The 14,735-nt window shown below is 37.2% G+C and overlaps 1 protein-coding gene across 5 annotated transcripts in view; it reads left to right on the top strand.

Annotated features, from left to right (window-relative positions):
- Window positions 1–14,735, top strand: part of DACH2 (dachshund family transcription factor 2) — a gene marked incomplete at its 5' end in the record, with an annotated part of 310,315 nt that overhangs the window by 241,898 nt on the left and 53,682 nt on the right. For all 5 annotated transcript variants that reach the window (XM_080365637.1, XM_080365633.1, XM_080365635.1 and 2 more), the window contains 2 exons: window positions 10,439–10,574; window positions 12,509–12,589. In XM_080365637.1, coding sequence (XP_080221763.1) covers window positions 10,439–10,574; window positions 12,509–12,589 — 217 coding nt within the window. The remainder of the gene's footprint in view (window positions 1–10,438; window positions 10,575–12,508; window positions 12,590–14,735) is intronic.

Genomic DNA, 14,735 nt, shown 5'->3' on the forward strand with positions numbered 1-14,735 from the left:
AGTAGTTCACATCCACATGTTTATGTTTCATACTTTTATTTACTGATATCAATGTACTTTCAGGGAATAAAGCAAATCTCTTTGGTCATGTTACAGTAGCGTAATATATTACATGTCTCTGTTGCTGTGGTTCTGGAGGTCTTCGTTTTCCTTCTGATCTTCGTCCTGGCCCTGAACATCTCCAAAATTGCCTCAGTTTGTTTTTCTTCTTCACTGACAGTCCACTTCCAAATTAGGCCAAACGTTGTTCTTAATACATTGAATATTTTTTTTTTATTATTTTGTGTTCTTGGATTCTGGGAGGCTGATAAAATTTGGGGGGTGGGCGTTCCCCACTTAGAGACTATTTAGGATTAAGATCTATGAAAACTTCTCCTTATTAGTGTGTCAGCACAGTTTTTGACTGGGTGGGGGAAACATCCTATCTCTGATGTCCAACTATCCATTAGTTAATGCAAGTCACTGAATTGTTAGAAATTAATTGAGGTTACATTCATTTCACTTCATAACCTTTTCTTTAACTGTTCAGAGACCTCTTGAGAAAACTGTAACTTAAATACAGCAGTGGAATATTTGTAGCAGCAAGTAGACTGCGTAAACTTTGATTATATATTAATTGCTGTCAGTATGTCAAAATGCAGATTAAATATGTATTTGTAAACAATGCTAGTTCTTCATAATATAAACTATGCTTTTTGCAAGCAGTTAGGTTTAAGGATGCTCTTTAGCAGGCCCTTGCTGATGCTAGTTACTCATTTACAGCTATTTTTTCCCCAACACCTGGACTAGAGTATACGCAGTATCTCCACAGCAACAGTAGGTCTCTCCAGCACTCTAGTGGGAGTTACTTCCTCTACGTGATGTAGGGGAAAATACACCAGTAGCTAATGTGACAGAGGTAAAGTGTGCATCCATTGCTGTGTTACTCTCACCTGTCAAGTGATGCTGCATCTTTCTCTCATTTGTTCCGAGTGCTGAAACTGTAGATGAATTTTATTACAGTGAGGCTCCGTTTTGTCCTTTCCTTCCCTTATGTACAATCATCCAGCTCTGAATGACGATGAATTAAGATGAAATCCTTCTACAAAAACATGTAAAATAAAAGCAATACTGCAGTTGTTATCTGTCAGCAGTATTGCTTTTATTATTTAATAAGTACAAAAAATGAGCAGGTTTAGATAGGCTGCAATTCCAGCATCGTCGCTGCTTAAAATGGGAGAAACGAATCAAATGTATTGAGTATGTATCTGTTTCCATGCTCTGACTAAAATACCACTTGGCCTGTTTTCTATAGGTGTGAGAATCAGCTGCTTTATAAAGGTTTTGAATGAAGTCATTATGCTTTTTATATCACGTTTGCCATTTAGAAGTAAGCTGTTCTACCAAGATATGCATGATCAGCAAAGTTAACATTTAGTGCTCCAGAAAGAAATGTCATAACTATGAAACTTGATTTCTTCCTGACAGGAACACTATAAATTAGGCAGGCACAATGGCCAGGCTCACAAAACCTTCTTAGCTGTCTATAATATGATCTGATGTGATTATAGCAGCACCCGCTAGCAGTACTATAGCTACGGTTCTGACAGTACCCCTGTAATAAATCCAGTCTTTCAGGGATTTACTGCACATCTGAAAGAGCTTGCTGCGTTTGAAACTTGGCTCAAATGGTTCTGAAGAATCTGTATAATTGAGGGTCTTATATGGCAAAACCAAAATTTGACAGAGCACTGACTTCACCACCCTCTCTCTTCTTGTATCTACTTTCCTGTTTGTTCTTTTTTTCCAGAGCTATTCTTCAGCTGGATGAGCTCTGCAGCCCAGCTGCTGACCTAGGTGTAGGATGCTTTGCCAGCCTGGTCTTGAGGACCAGTCTGGGGTCAAACTTAGCCTGAAGTGCACTTGAGCCATGGTTTAGGCTAGCAACAGTAGTGAATAAGTGTAATAGCTTACAGTCATCCAGCAGTTTTGTTCCTGAAACTCAGAAAGGGCTACTCAGGGACGGTATTTTCAGGTCTTCAGAGGTGACGTTTGGATGGGCTCTTTGTACAAAAGAGAAAGGATTTTTCACTGAGGTTCATAGAACAAACCAACTCCAGAGAGCAGTAGCTACGTAACGTTAAGATTTTTGGTTTACAGTGGACCTGTAATGAATGACTAATTATGTAACAAATGACTATGACTGTTAATATGCATTGACAACATATTATACAGTTTATCATAAAGGGGCTGTTAAGATGTATGCTGAGAACACAGATTTAGGAGAATGCTGAAAACACACCTAAATCTTAACAGATCTTTTAAATTCAATTGGATCCAAAGGAGTTGAGATGTCACAGCACATAACATGGATGGCAAATACGTGAAGAGGTGTCACAGGAAAAATGGGAACAGCTCTTCCATTCACTGACAGTACTTTTGAGCCTCGGAATCAGACCGTGCCCATATAACCACTCTCTATCCATAGTGGAATGAGGTCTCAAGCTGTGGATCCTCAAGCTACGCACAGTAAAGGCCCCAGGAGCGTTACGGTAGTGTCATGAAGCCTAAAGTCTCAGTTTATACAGGTTAAGATGAAGGGGCTTGTATGAATAAAAACATATTTTAGCTTACACAACTTCAGCCAAAAAGCAGGGAGGGCACAGGGAGAGGTTTGGGATAAGGATGTATAAGGACGGCTGGCAAGAGGCAAGTTTCTGGAGCTGTGACTATGTAAATCTGTGTGTATTCACTGAAAGGCCACTTTCCCAGATGACCTTTGAAACAGGTTAGTGGGAGATACAGTGGTTAGGGTGGGCTTGAAACAGGGGGAGCCAAATCCGGAAAAGGGGCCTTAAGCTGCTCCTGTTTGTGTTAGATATCAAAAGAGTACTGAGAGTGAAGAGGCAGAAATTTGTCCCAGAGATTTGAGAGGCTCTTCTACTCTTTTCTCCCAAGTTTTCCTTGGTTCTTGTTCTATTCACCCCACATATTTTGCACTTTCCTTGCTCCTCTTGCTCATGTCTCACCCTTCCTCCTCCCATCTCTCCTCCTCCTCGTTCTCCTCTCTCCCTTTCCTTCTGGCTCTCTTAACAGCCTCTTCTGAGCTGCTGAGAGATGTGCTTCTCCTGAGTAGGAGTATTTCTGCAAATTGGTTTCCTGCTGTCCATTTTTCTTTTGTCATTTTCCCTTACACTTGCTGTATTCGTACTTTTCTCTTACCCTTTCTGCTGTTATCCTGGTCCCAACTAGGAATAAATGGTGCATTTGTTGAATGCAGCTAGAAGACACAGATAAAAAAAGTTTAAATGTAATTGAAATGCTTTGTTAAAAAAAACATCAAAAGAAAGCATTTTTATTTTTTATTTGAAATCACATTTCTTTCAGAATTTCACCCCAATGTACTTCAGAAACAAATCAACCCCCACCCCGTCCTCCCTCCAGCATGCGCGCGCGCACACACACACACACATACCCCCCAAAAAAAGACATTTTAGGTGAAATTCAATGTTGTGTTTTGGTAGGGAAACTGAAATCTTGTACTTCACATCAACCCTACACAATTTTCATCTGAATATTTTGGTCTACTGATAAACAGAACAAAGCACTATTTATACAGTGTGATCTAGACATGCAGTAGAGATTTTTGAGTCTCCTTTTGTTTGTGTTCTGTTCTTCTCCTGATTTTGTGAAATTGTTAAAGCATTTGTAAAGGATGTATATGACATGATTTTAAATTCCCTAAAGAGAATACAGATGGGCTGTGTAATTATTGCTGAGAGGTGCTATTTTCTGTGTGCTGTACAACTCACATTCATAATATTTACCTGACAGCCAGGAAAATGTGGAGATCTCAGAATACTCTGAAACAATTCAATATAAAAATATTTCTCATTACAGAATTTATAACATATTTAATTTCATATCTCTCTGTGCATTCAGTTCATTCTGAATTGCTTTCAGTGTATTACGACATTTATAAAATAAAACTTCCATAAAATTTGTTATTTTTCTCATTATTAGATTCATTCTGTCCTGTTCCATAGCATGTTCATTGCTGGCAGCTTCTTGCTGAAATGGGTACCAGAGTATGTTAGGGGAGTGACATGTGAGACATAGTAGTAAATTTGCTTCTTAGAGGGCTAATTTTTCTGGCTCTGTCTGTAGCGAACAAGGAGTGAGTGTGCAGTTTTGTATCTTTTTATTCACTGATACGAGGAAACTACTGTGTTGGGAGGTGTTCAGGTCCCTACAAATTGTATGAAATATCCTTCTCATTTCTCCTCGTTTTAAGGGAGGCATATCCCTCTCCCTGCAATGCCAAGAATGAGTTACTTCTTAACACTAAGACACCTAGTTGCTAGGCTAAAGAATAAGTGATGAATACTTATTTTAAACTTGCAAGTAGAAAAAAATATGGTAGGAAGCATCTCTTTTGCAGAGCTTGCAAGGAAATATTGTTAGGCCAAGCACATACTAGCTTTTAGTTCTGGCTCAGGTCTTTTTAATATTGGCTTAGTCATTTGCATTTGTATTTAATAACTAATATAGCTATAACATAGATTAGATACATCATTATCATCATTAGTCCTGAGAGTGCCTTTCTTTCATTCAGTAGCAGCACTGGGTGAAACAGTTCATAGGAGGGGTGCAAGTAGAAAGTTTTCACTGCAAAATTATTTCCAATTTTAATCAATATGACGCTTTCAGATTCAAAGTGAAATGTAAAGGTAAAATCTTAATATACAAGTGAAGGTTGCCATAGTTTTCACAGTGACTGCTAATTTAAGAAATGGTAAAGAAGGAAGCTCTTGTTTGGCTGTTTACCAATACCATCTGATGAGCTGCGCTTTTCTGTTTGGCTGAGCAGCTGGCAATTAATGAATTGATAGGAAGTAGTCACAAGGTAATGGAATTACCAAGTGAACATCTGGTATTAAAAATCAGTAAACGTAGAAGAGGTTTTATGATTTCTTAAATTTGGTGGGAAGATAACTGCCAGTTGACTACAACTGAAATAACTATATGTACACAGTGATAAAAAATGCTTTTTAAATGGCAAAGTACGTATTTTAAGTGAATGACTTCCCGATACACTGCAAAAGATGAATGGGATCCAGCTGGCTTTCAGACATACAGATCCTATCTTAGTTTTTAGACCAGCTGTTTACCTTCCTCATCTCCAGTTCTTACAGGAATTGGAGATACTATAGGTAGGTCAGAAGACCAACAAGTCACCCACGCTTTTTGTGTGTGCCCGTTTCCAGACTGAGCTGATTCAAAATATAAACCTTACCACTGTCCTCTTGCTCAGAACGGTAACTCTAACCATCATATTTCTTGTTGGCCACTGTCCGGCATCATTTCAGGTGTAACACAGCTCATGCTTGCTGTGTCAGAATGATTCTTTTTCTTTGAAAAGCCTAAATAGCAATTACATATTGCTTTTCTCAATAATGCATTAGTTAAGGACTGTAAATTTTAGAACACTATTAAAAATGTTGTTGTTATTAGAATTCAAATAGTATCAACTAAGGTCAATTGGAAAGATACGTGTGTCGTCTTATTAACTAAAAAAAAAAAAAAAAAAAAAAAAGAGTTAGCAATTCAGTTCTTTCCTAACTGAAATTGTGTTAACTTTTCTTATTCATCTCTTTTATTGATGATGGAATTCACCCAGGAAGATATGAGCAGTGATATCACAGGCACGAAGCTGTGGTAGTTTTGGCTAGCAGGTGAGGACGTCTGCAGCCAGTCTGCTGGCTGACTGCTCCTGGCTTCACAGACCCCTCCAGAGAAATGAGACTCAGCTTTCTAGATATTTCTTTTTTTAACTGTGTAGTCCATTTTGAGAATAGTGATTTGGCAATCACTATTGGGATATCACTATACTGGGAGATCGAGTTGTGGCACAATAATCATTCTAGTGGGGAACTAGTGTGCGAATTAATGTTGGAGAATTTATTCTGCCGGAGCCTGTGGAACTCTGTTTTTCCAACATGGTCATCAACTCTGAATCTTTCTTACAATGGTTGAAAACTCAAAGACAGCAGAATCCCCATTTTTCCTTCCTTTCCATTTCATTAGCGAGGTCTGGTGAATTCCAGCTCTTCCGCCGCTGTAGAGCCCTGTAGAGTACAGAAGTAGCACCTCAGTTAAATATGAAATATCAAGATAAATGCCTGAATAAAATATCCGGGACTCAGAAAAACTTCCAAAACCTGCTTGTCAGCAGTGAAATGCCATTAAATCCTCTAGGAACTCATTAATAGATTAACATTTGGAAGAGTAATTACAGCTACATTGGAACTAGGAATAAGAAAAAATAAAGGAAAATCCAGCAACATCATTTCTCTAAAGTCTTGACACAAAATGAAGATCAATACTATAAAAAAATCAGAGGTTAGGAATTAAAGTCAAAATGATTATGTCAAAAATAGGTAAGCTGTTCATATATATTTCAGATAAAAGTAGTGTGGATACAACTGTTACGTAGTGTTTCATATTATTTGTGTGGAATACTGCCTCACAGGGAATAGAAAAAGGATATTGAGGTGAAATCAAGGATGTATCTGGAAATTGGGTGAGTTGATGACTTCAGTGCCGTTAACGTAAATCACAACTAAAATTAACAATGTCAAGCTTTGTAGCTACATTTTCTGAGCCACAGCAAGACACCAATCTTTAGTAAGACAAATATATTGCCCTTCAAAAGGATTAAATACTGCAAAAGTCTTTTTTGAGAATTTATGTTACAGCTCTGTAAAGGAAAGAGAAAAGGTAAGATAAAGTAGGCACTATAGTTGGATAAATAGGTGAGATCTTGAGGAATGTTTTCATTTTTCATAAAATTCTCCCAATCTGTAATTTTAAAATATATAATTCATTACATCATAACCTGGAATATGAATCTTGCAAATTTACAAATAGGAAGAAGTACAAATGGAGAAAATATGACTTCATTTAGAAATGCTTCTCTCTTACTGTGAGTATACCCACTGTAGAACCAGGCTGCACAGCAGTGTGCTGGTGGGAACCGAGTTGTTTTCAAAAGGCAAAAAAAATGAATTATATGAAAAGTAACAAGGTTGTAAATACATAGATGACAAATAAAATGAAGTCATCAATGTGTAAAAAAATGTTAAGGATTTAGGTTTGCGATTTTCCTATTTAAATGCCCTCATTGGTTTGTTACAAATACTGTTAACCCTGTGTTTGGAAAATGGTGAGGACATTATCACTTGTGTTCTCATTTGTAATGAAAAAGATTAACTTGCTGTGAAATTTTAACTAGGCTGAGACACAACAGTAGCTACCTAATGAACCAGAGCACATTGCTGTTAAGTAGCTAAATAGATGCATACTGATTACAGGACTGAAAAATGGATCTGTTTACTTGCAAAAAAAAGAGTCTGATCATAGTGTTAGTTATTATAGTAGGGGAAATTCAGCATCACATTTCCAGACAAACATTTAGAAATAGACAATTTCTCAATCCATATGCAGTCTTACATGATGGTACTCTATCCTCATTTGTCGTACATATCCTACAGAGAAAATGTCAGCTTGTAGGGAAAACTGTATCTTCCCAGTACATGTAAATTTTTGTAACTGGTAAGATGTTAGATGACATAATCAACTGATTCTCTTAGAAAGTGATTCACTGTGTGATTAAGAGTGACATTATTATTTGACACTTTTATTTCTGCCTGAAGATTTCAAGCCAAGACCCTGAGTTTGAAGGCAAATTACTTGAAGCAGAGATTGTTTTATAGCAAGAGACAATGGGAAATGCAGTTACCAGAAGGAGCTCGAATACTTTGCTTTTCCAAATCATCAGCTTTTGAATTACTCAAATAACTCCCATTTAAGATGACATATATGGTTGTTTGTGTGATATCTAAGTGTTAATTCATAGTCATATTTGTTCATAGGGGGTTTTTTGCAGAACAGTTGGCATGTCCTCTCCTTGGCTATTCATTTTCATGGTTGCAATAGACAATGAAATTTACTTAAACTATGTACTCTTCTGTAAAACTAATCATTTCAAAGTGATATCTTAATTGTAAATTGAGTACTCTTTGTGGTAAAAAGAGAGGAAATAGTGCCAAAGAGGACTGTTAAAATTGATATCCAGGAAAATAAAACTACAGTCAGAGTTGTAGCCTGTTAGCAGTAACCTATTTGGAAGCTATTATTTACACAAAGGTAAAAGATATATAGTATTTAAGAGCTTAGGATTGCATGTATGTGATTCATCATTTATTTAGGAGAATACTTTTTGGGGTAAGAAAGTGACTTTTAAGAGCAACTTGATAAGCAGCCCCTCCAGAGAGTAAGTCTTGATTCTTTTACTTTTCCACTCATCTCAGCAACCTATAAAACCGCTCTTCTGGAGGCCAAGAGGAAAACAGGAGATTTTTAAGATCAGTGACTTTGACTGTTTTCCCCCAGAATTTGAAAACTTGTTTGTTTAAAACCATTCAGCTTTCAAAATTTTAGGAACTTGTGACTCAACAGAATAATTTTGTATCTAGTAAAACTTCAGAAATATTTTTAATTAGCATTAAAAAATACTGCAGTTAGAAGTCTTCCTTTAAGATTTATTTGTTATTGTATGTTCATTAAATAACAGATAATTAGTCAAAACAGACCCATTGAGGATTAGCAGCTATGTAATAGATACACATCTGTTACATGATTTTGAGGCTCAGTTGTTATTTAATGTACAATAACTATCCTGTTAACAACACATTCAGTGCTACATTTTCAGCTGGTGTGATTGGAATAGGCAAAAGCTGCCCCTTGCTATTAGGAGGATCCGATCTCACATTCCCTTTGCATCAATCTCAAATGCATCTGTAAATATGAAGACGAGTGTGGTTTAGAGAGATGGTTTTAATGGGTAACAGAATATTCTTAAAATGTCGATCTTGCTGCCAGTGTTATTAATGAATTGCCTCAATAGTTTATGAGCAGAAGCTATTGTGCTAGCTATTTATAATGGAAAAACTATTAGAATCTACCATTCTCTTCCTAAAGTTGTATTATTGATTTAGGATACTGTCTAGCAAAAGCTGCATAAAAAGTTTGGATGCTATTGAGTTTATTTTCAAAAGCGCATGGTAAATTGCCATCAAGTGGCCAGATTGGATGCTTTTAATGAAAAATCTTTGAGAATACATTAGAAAGGCAGAAAAAATGCAAAGTTCCTTGGAGACAGCTTCCTCGGATTACACCGTAATTGTGGTTTTTTTAATGAGGTGAGGGCACAAGGATCTCCCTTTTTAAGAAAAGAAAGTAATATTTCAGTTCTGAGTTTCCAGGGGAACAGATGATTGCTAGAGATAAGGGTAACTCCAAAGATGCAGTTTCTGGAATTCTGTAAATTCAAGCATCTCCTCATTAGTGTCTCTCCCTTGGAACTACACCGTCAAGGACTTGTAACAGGATTTAAAATATAAAAGGGATTTTAAGATAAGAATATCTAGAGTATCTCAGGCCGTGATCTGTCCCTTACAAGAGTCTCATTTTTTCTTGGTCCTGGGAATGAGAATGAAGGGTACTGGGATTTTTAATTAATTCAGAAAAATTATGTATGTGGAAGGACTGGGTTGGAGGGGATGTCAGGTGGTCATATAATCTCTTGCCTTCCTCAAGACAGGTTGAATTACTTCTTACATCGTGCTTGTCTAACGTGTTGCTAAAGATTTTTACTAACAAGAATTCCATGTCATCTTCAGGCAATCTGTGATTATGCATACACAGAACTGCAGAATTCCAATTTGCTATTTTTTTATAATTTCTTACTCTTTTTCTTCTCCTTACCTAAAATGCTATGTATATTTAAATTAAAGGCTAATATCGAAGTTTCATGTGCAACTGTACACATAAGAATTTGCAGCCATTCTTCCTTTAGTTAGCTAGTGGTGCTTTTCATGCAAAAGCAAAGTTTGTACCAGTGCCACAGCTTTTAAAATTTGTCTGGGCAGTACCCTGAGAAGATACTGATGTAATTTATGCAGGTGCACATTCTACTGAGTTTACAAATCTGACTGCATTTAGTGACAGTTCAGTCCAAATTGGAACAGCTCTGAAATGTGATACATGTATGTCAACTTTACTGTCTGTAGATTAAAAGTAGTTTGTGGAAAGAACAGGAATGAACTTTCTTTACGTTCCTGTGTGTGAAAAAATTAGAAATGAAAAAGTTATTAAAAAAAAAAAAAAAAAGGTGGCCAATGCTATGTCAAGACACAAGGGATGAAAAGCTGTGCCCCAGTACATTGCGTGCAGAAGGCTGTACTCTGGGTATAGGGGATTATACTGCTCTTCCACAGTCTGTGTGTCTCAGAAAGGCCATTTGTTAACGCTGCTTTAGCCAACCTCATGTTTTCCTTGAACTTCAGTGAAGTTTGTGAATCAAATTGCACAGACCTTGTTTTATTTCTGTTTCAAGGAAAGGATTCAAGACAGCCCTTCTCCAGCTCCGTCCCTAGAAGACAGTCAGCGGCCCGGGAGCCATGCTTCCTCCCATCAGAGCAGCAGCGTGTCCAGCTCACCATCCCAGTTGGACAACACACCAGACAGAATTGGTTAGTGCTCTGCAGCCTGACACCTCCTCACAGTTACTGACCTTTAGAATTCTAGAAGTTTGTTGAGGCAAATATTTCTTTGCTGGGAAACTCAGGAAAGCACTCACTTGCTAAAAATACCCAGAAAGTTCATCACTGTCGTTGGTTTTATTAGGTTTATCACTATGCAGAGCCCAGCCCTTCAGATTCATTCTGTGCCAGCATCCACCCACGCACAAAAGGTACAACCCCTTCTCTGGTACAACCAGCTTGTCTTGGATGCTGGAGTAAGAAGGTGCCTCTGAAGGCACCTGGAATTGAAAAATGCCAGATACCTTTTTCTTTGTATATATGTCAGGAAAGTCACAGGTTATATGATGGCTTCTCCATTCCAAAAACCTCCTCATGCCCACACATTGCCTCATCACCACAAGGCTGAGGGCTTTGAGATTTTTTTGTCTCTTCACCACAGCTTTCACAGCCTGTACGTTATCGATCTTGTGTTTAAAATGCTAATTCTGTCTAGAGGAAGTTCAGATCCTATTCTTGGTGCTTCCAAGAGGGATCTAGGGCAAGTCAATTAACATCTTTTCACATCGGTGTATGTCAGCACTGTTGTCTTCGCAGTGACTGGAGCCCAGGCAGGCATTACTGAGCTAGATTTAAATTACGGAACCAATGCAGTCCGTGTTAGTCAGTGTAGACCTCACTCCCACCAAATAACTGCTCAGCTGCTCGCTGGGATTTTGCAGTTTTGACTCTGGTCCGTGCAGCAGCACTGTGGCACCACACAGCACAGCTGGCTTTACACAAACTAGTCCACAGACCCTGAACCACATTGCATAAACACATGCACAGACAGGGCAGAGCCTAGAAAGTAGATTCCCCTCAGCTTTTTCATATGTAAAATAGGGCTAGAAATACACAGGGCAAGAAATGTAACTTGCTATCACAACGGTGAAAAAGGGACTTGTGTTCTCACTGAAGCTTCTGAAAGTACTGTCGTTTGCTCTATTAGTAATAGCTGTAAGCTATATAATATAAGCTTGTAATATAAGCGATATAATAAGTATCACACACTGCAAGCCTCTGGGCACTAGAAATGGTGCTGAAAGTTTTTTAAAGAAGGCTGGGTTTTATGTTGAACCAAACATTTCTCTATGTTGAAGTCTGATGCTTGCTGTTGTAGAGATACATACATATACTTTGTATCCATATATATTTATTTTTTTAATTTTGCAATTTAAAAAAAAACAACCAAAACTTCCCCTATAATATAGTAATGAACCTTTACCAAGTGTCTTCACTGGAATAACTTTAAATTATGTAATTGGTTAATTGCAGACAAGGAAATGTTTTAATCAAATAAGAACGAAGAAAACGGGCATCCTGAAAAACGAAATCCAGAAATCCTGAAAAACAGGCATAATAAACTTAACACTGATTTTGCAGGTGTTAAGTAATGGATTTCTTTCAGCACTACAGTGTATTGGTTTTTTGCTGTCATCTATGAATTTGGGTTACTCTTTGTCAATTTGTATTTTTTATTAAGCTTTCTGCTTTATAGATAATTACTAATACTTAAATCCTTAAATGTATTTTTCCCCAAAATGATGTCTGGGAAGTACTTTTCTAATTAGTTAATTTGAACATTTCATAAGAAATCACGTTCATCTCAGTAGTAATTTGGGTTCTATCTTGGTATCTTTTTTAATCAACTTGCGCTAATCTGCTTGTGCTGCATATTTTACTTGGCTCTAAATGTTGAATTGGGACAGTGAAATGGTTGATGATGGACAATAAAAATAGTCAATTGCTTTAGAACCTGTATAGTATGAATAAATGTTAAAATACCAAAATATTGACAAAGAGGAAATATAATGTAATATTTTCCTCTCTTCGGACATTTTTTAACTGATCGTGTTACATTGCTCTGCACTCTTGATTTTTTTTAGCTATGCTGACCAACAGCAGGGAAGGAGAACTCATTGATCAAGAAACTGGGACCAGCCTAAAAAAAATACAAAAGGAGAAAGGTAAAACTACAGACTGTTTTCCATCTCAGGCATTTAATTACACGTATTAGGTATTTTATTCCTTTTTATAGTATTCTGCATAGCAGTGCCATTATATTATGAATTTAAGAGAGCTAAGTGCCTAATTGTGATGAGTAATGTATCCAGTGAATTTACATGACATTCTTCTTAGGAAGTGTAAACAATCAGATCTTTGCTTCTCGCTGTTTATATAGTATGGTGCTAGTATTTTGCTGGTCTTTTGGCTCAATTATTTATGAAGTTCCTAGCAAATATTTGATTAGTCACATGGTATTGTTTCTTTGCCTCCAGGGGATGTGTGTGCAGACCAATGCTGGTACGTAGGTGAGGGAAATAAGCCATTTTTTGTGTCTAATAATATTATATTACCTCACGAGAGAGAGGTAGCAAGGCAGAAGTGATGTCTGGCCTGTAGGCAGGGAGGTGCCTCCTCTGCTCACTTCTCCCTGCAGTGGCTGGTGGGTACCGGAGAAAGCGAATACGCTGGGGTGTGCAGGTTCACCGGGGGTGTTTTAGTGGCATCCCTGGCTGCACATTGAAGAAGAAGAAAGAGCAGAAGCCTTTTTGTTTCCTTGCAAATAGAACAAAAAATAAATCATATTGATAGGTGAGAGGTTTATTCTGGCAGCACATACAGAAAGCACCATATAATATGCGTGTCTGGAAAAAAAGAAGATGGGATATAGTTAAAGAAATAAAAGAAGATGGGATATAGTTGAAGAAATAAAAGAAAACTTAAGGTAAGTGAATACTGGAAAAGTACCACAAAGGCATTTACTGAAGGAGATATTAAGGTTTCAGAGTGAAAAAGATGTGAAGGAAAAGGGAAGTGACCAAAAGAGGAGACAACGTAAACTAAATGTACTTATAAGTCTACTGCAAATACGAATGTTTTATCATAAATGAAAACACAAACTGGTGTATATTATGATTGAGGTCATTTTAATGCATTTTCTGAGAAGACTAAAAAGGCAGGTAGAGACAATGTTATGAGCTACTCAAAAGAGAATTTGGAGGCTCAATGTGCCCTGTGGTTCCAGAGTTAAATAAAATTATTTGAGCAGATTCATGATTTTGTGTGATCGGCTCTATTCCTTAGATATCTGTGACTGATCCAGTCATAGGTAGGAAGAGCCTGAAACTTCCTCCTTATATTTTCTAGACTTGTACTCTACTCTCTCTCTTCTTGGAAGCAGAAGCTGTTTTCTATTCGCTGGTTCTCTAGGCATTTAAGCACTTCCCTCATGAACCCCCAAAGAGCCCTTTTGTGCCATTCGGAGATAATTTTCTGTCTGGATCATCATGCTTAAGTCCTTCTCTCTTGACTGCTGTTGGCATTTATGGACCAACACCAGAGGCTCAACGGTTATCAATCATTCCTTCATGCCTAAGATTAAAAAATTATATTTCTGTAGTAATTGCACAGGTATTTAATCTAAAGCTGAAAGTGTGGTTGATTTTCATTTTTTTTAACTGTGCATGGTTTCTTGCCACATGTTTAGTCATATTTCAGCAAACTAATTCAATATCCTGTGGGGCTCAAAGATGCAAATCATGTCGTTATTGTTAGTAGCAGTCCTTGTCACTCAGGGTGGATGAAGGAAAGTACAGTTTAAAAATCAGAGAAGACAATGCAGAAATCCCAAAAAGTGTGACAATAATTTATACCCAACCACCTGTGAACTCAATTCCCAGGCTCCTACTATCATTGAACATTCCTTGTAACACACAGAAAATCACAAAGATCTGATGCTAAAATATTGTGTTCCATAATTCACCTTGAGATTAAAGTTCTATAGGTTTATTCATTTCCTGGTGTACAAGTTTGTGTGGTATTATCTTTCTTTAATTGATTTTTAGTGGGAAATAGGTCTTTATGCATGTTTACTTCTGTGTGCACTGAGGGGATTTTTTTTAGGATGAACTTAGTACTCATATATTCACCTGCATCAGAAAAAGGTGCTTCAAAGTCACAAGACGTTTTAAATTATGATTTTAAAATAGAATACAGTTTCTGTTTCTCTGTTTGGTCTGCACAGGCTGTTTTTCTCTGAAAACATGAGAATGAGAAATTACTTCTTTTTGTCAAGTGAAGATGTAATTTCCAAGTAATTCCACAGTTCCA

This window comes from Falco punctatus, assembly GCF_963210335.1.
Source record: "Falco punctatus genome assembly, chromosome: 15".
NCBI lineage: Eukaryota > Metazoa > Chordata > Aves > Falconiformes > Falconidae > Falco > Falco punctatus.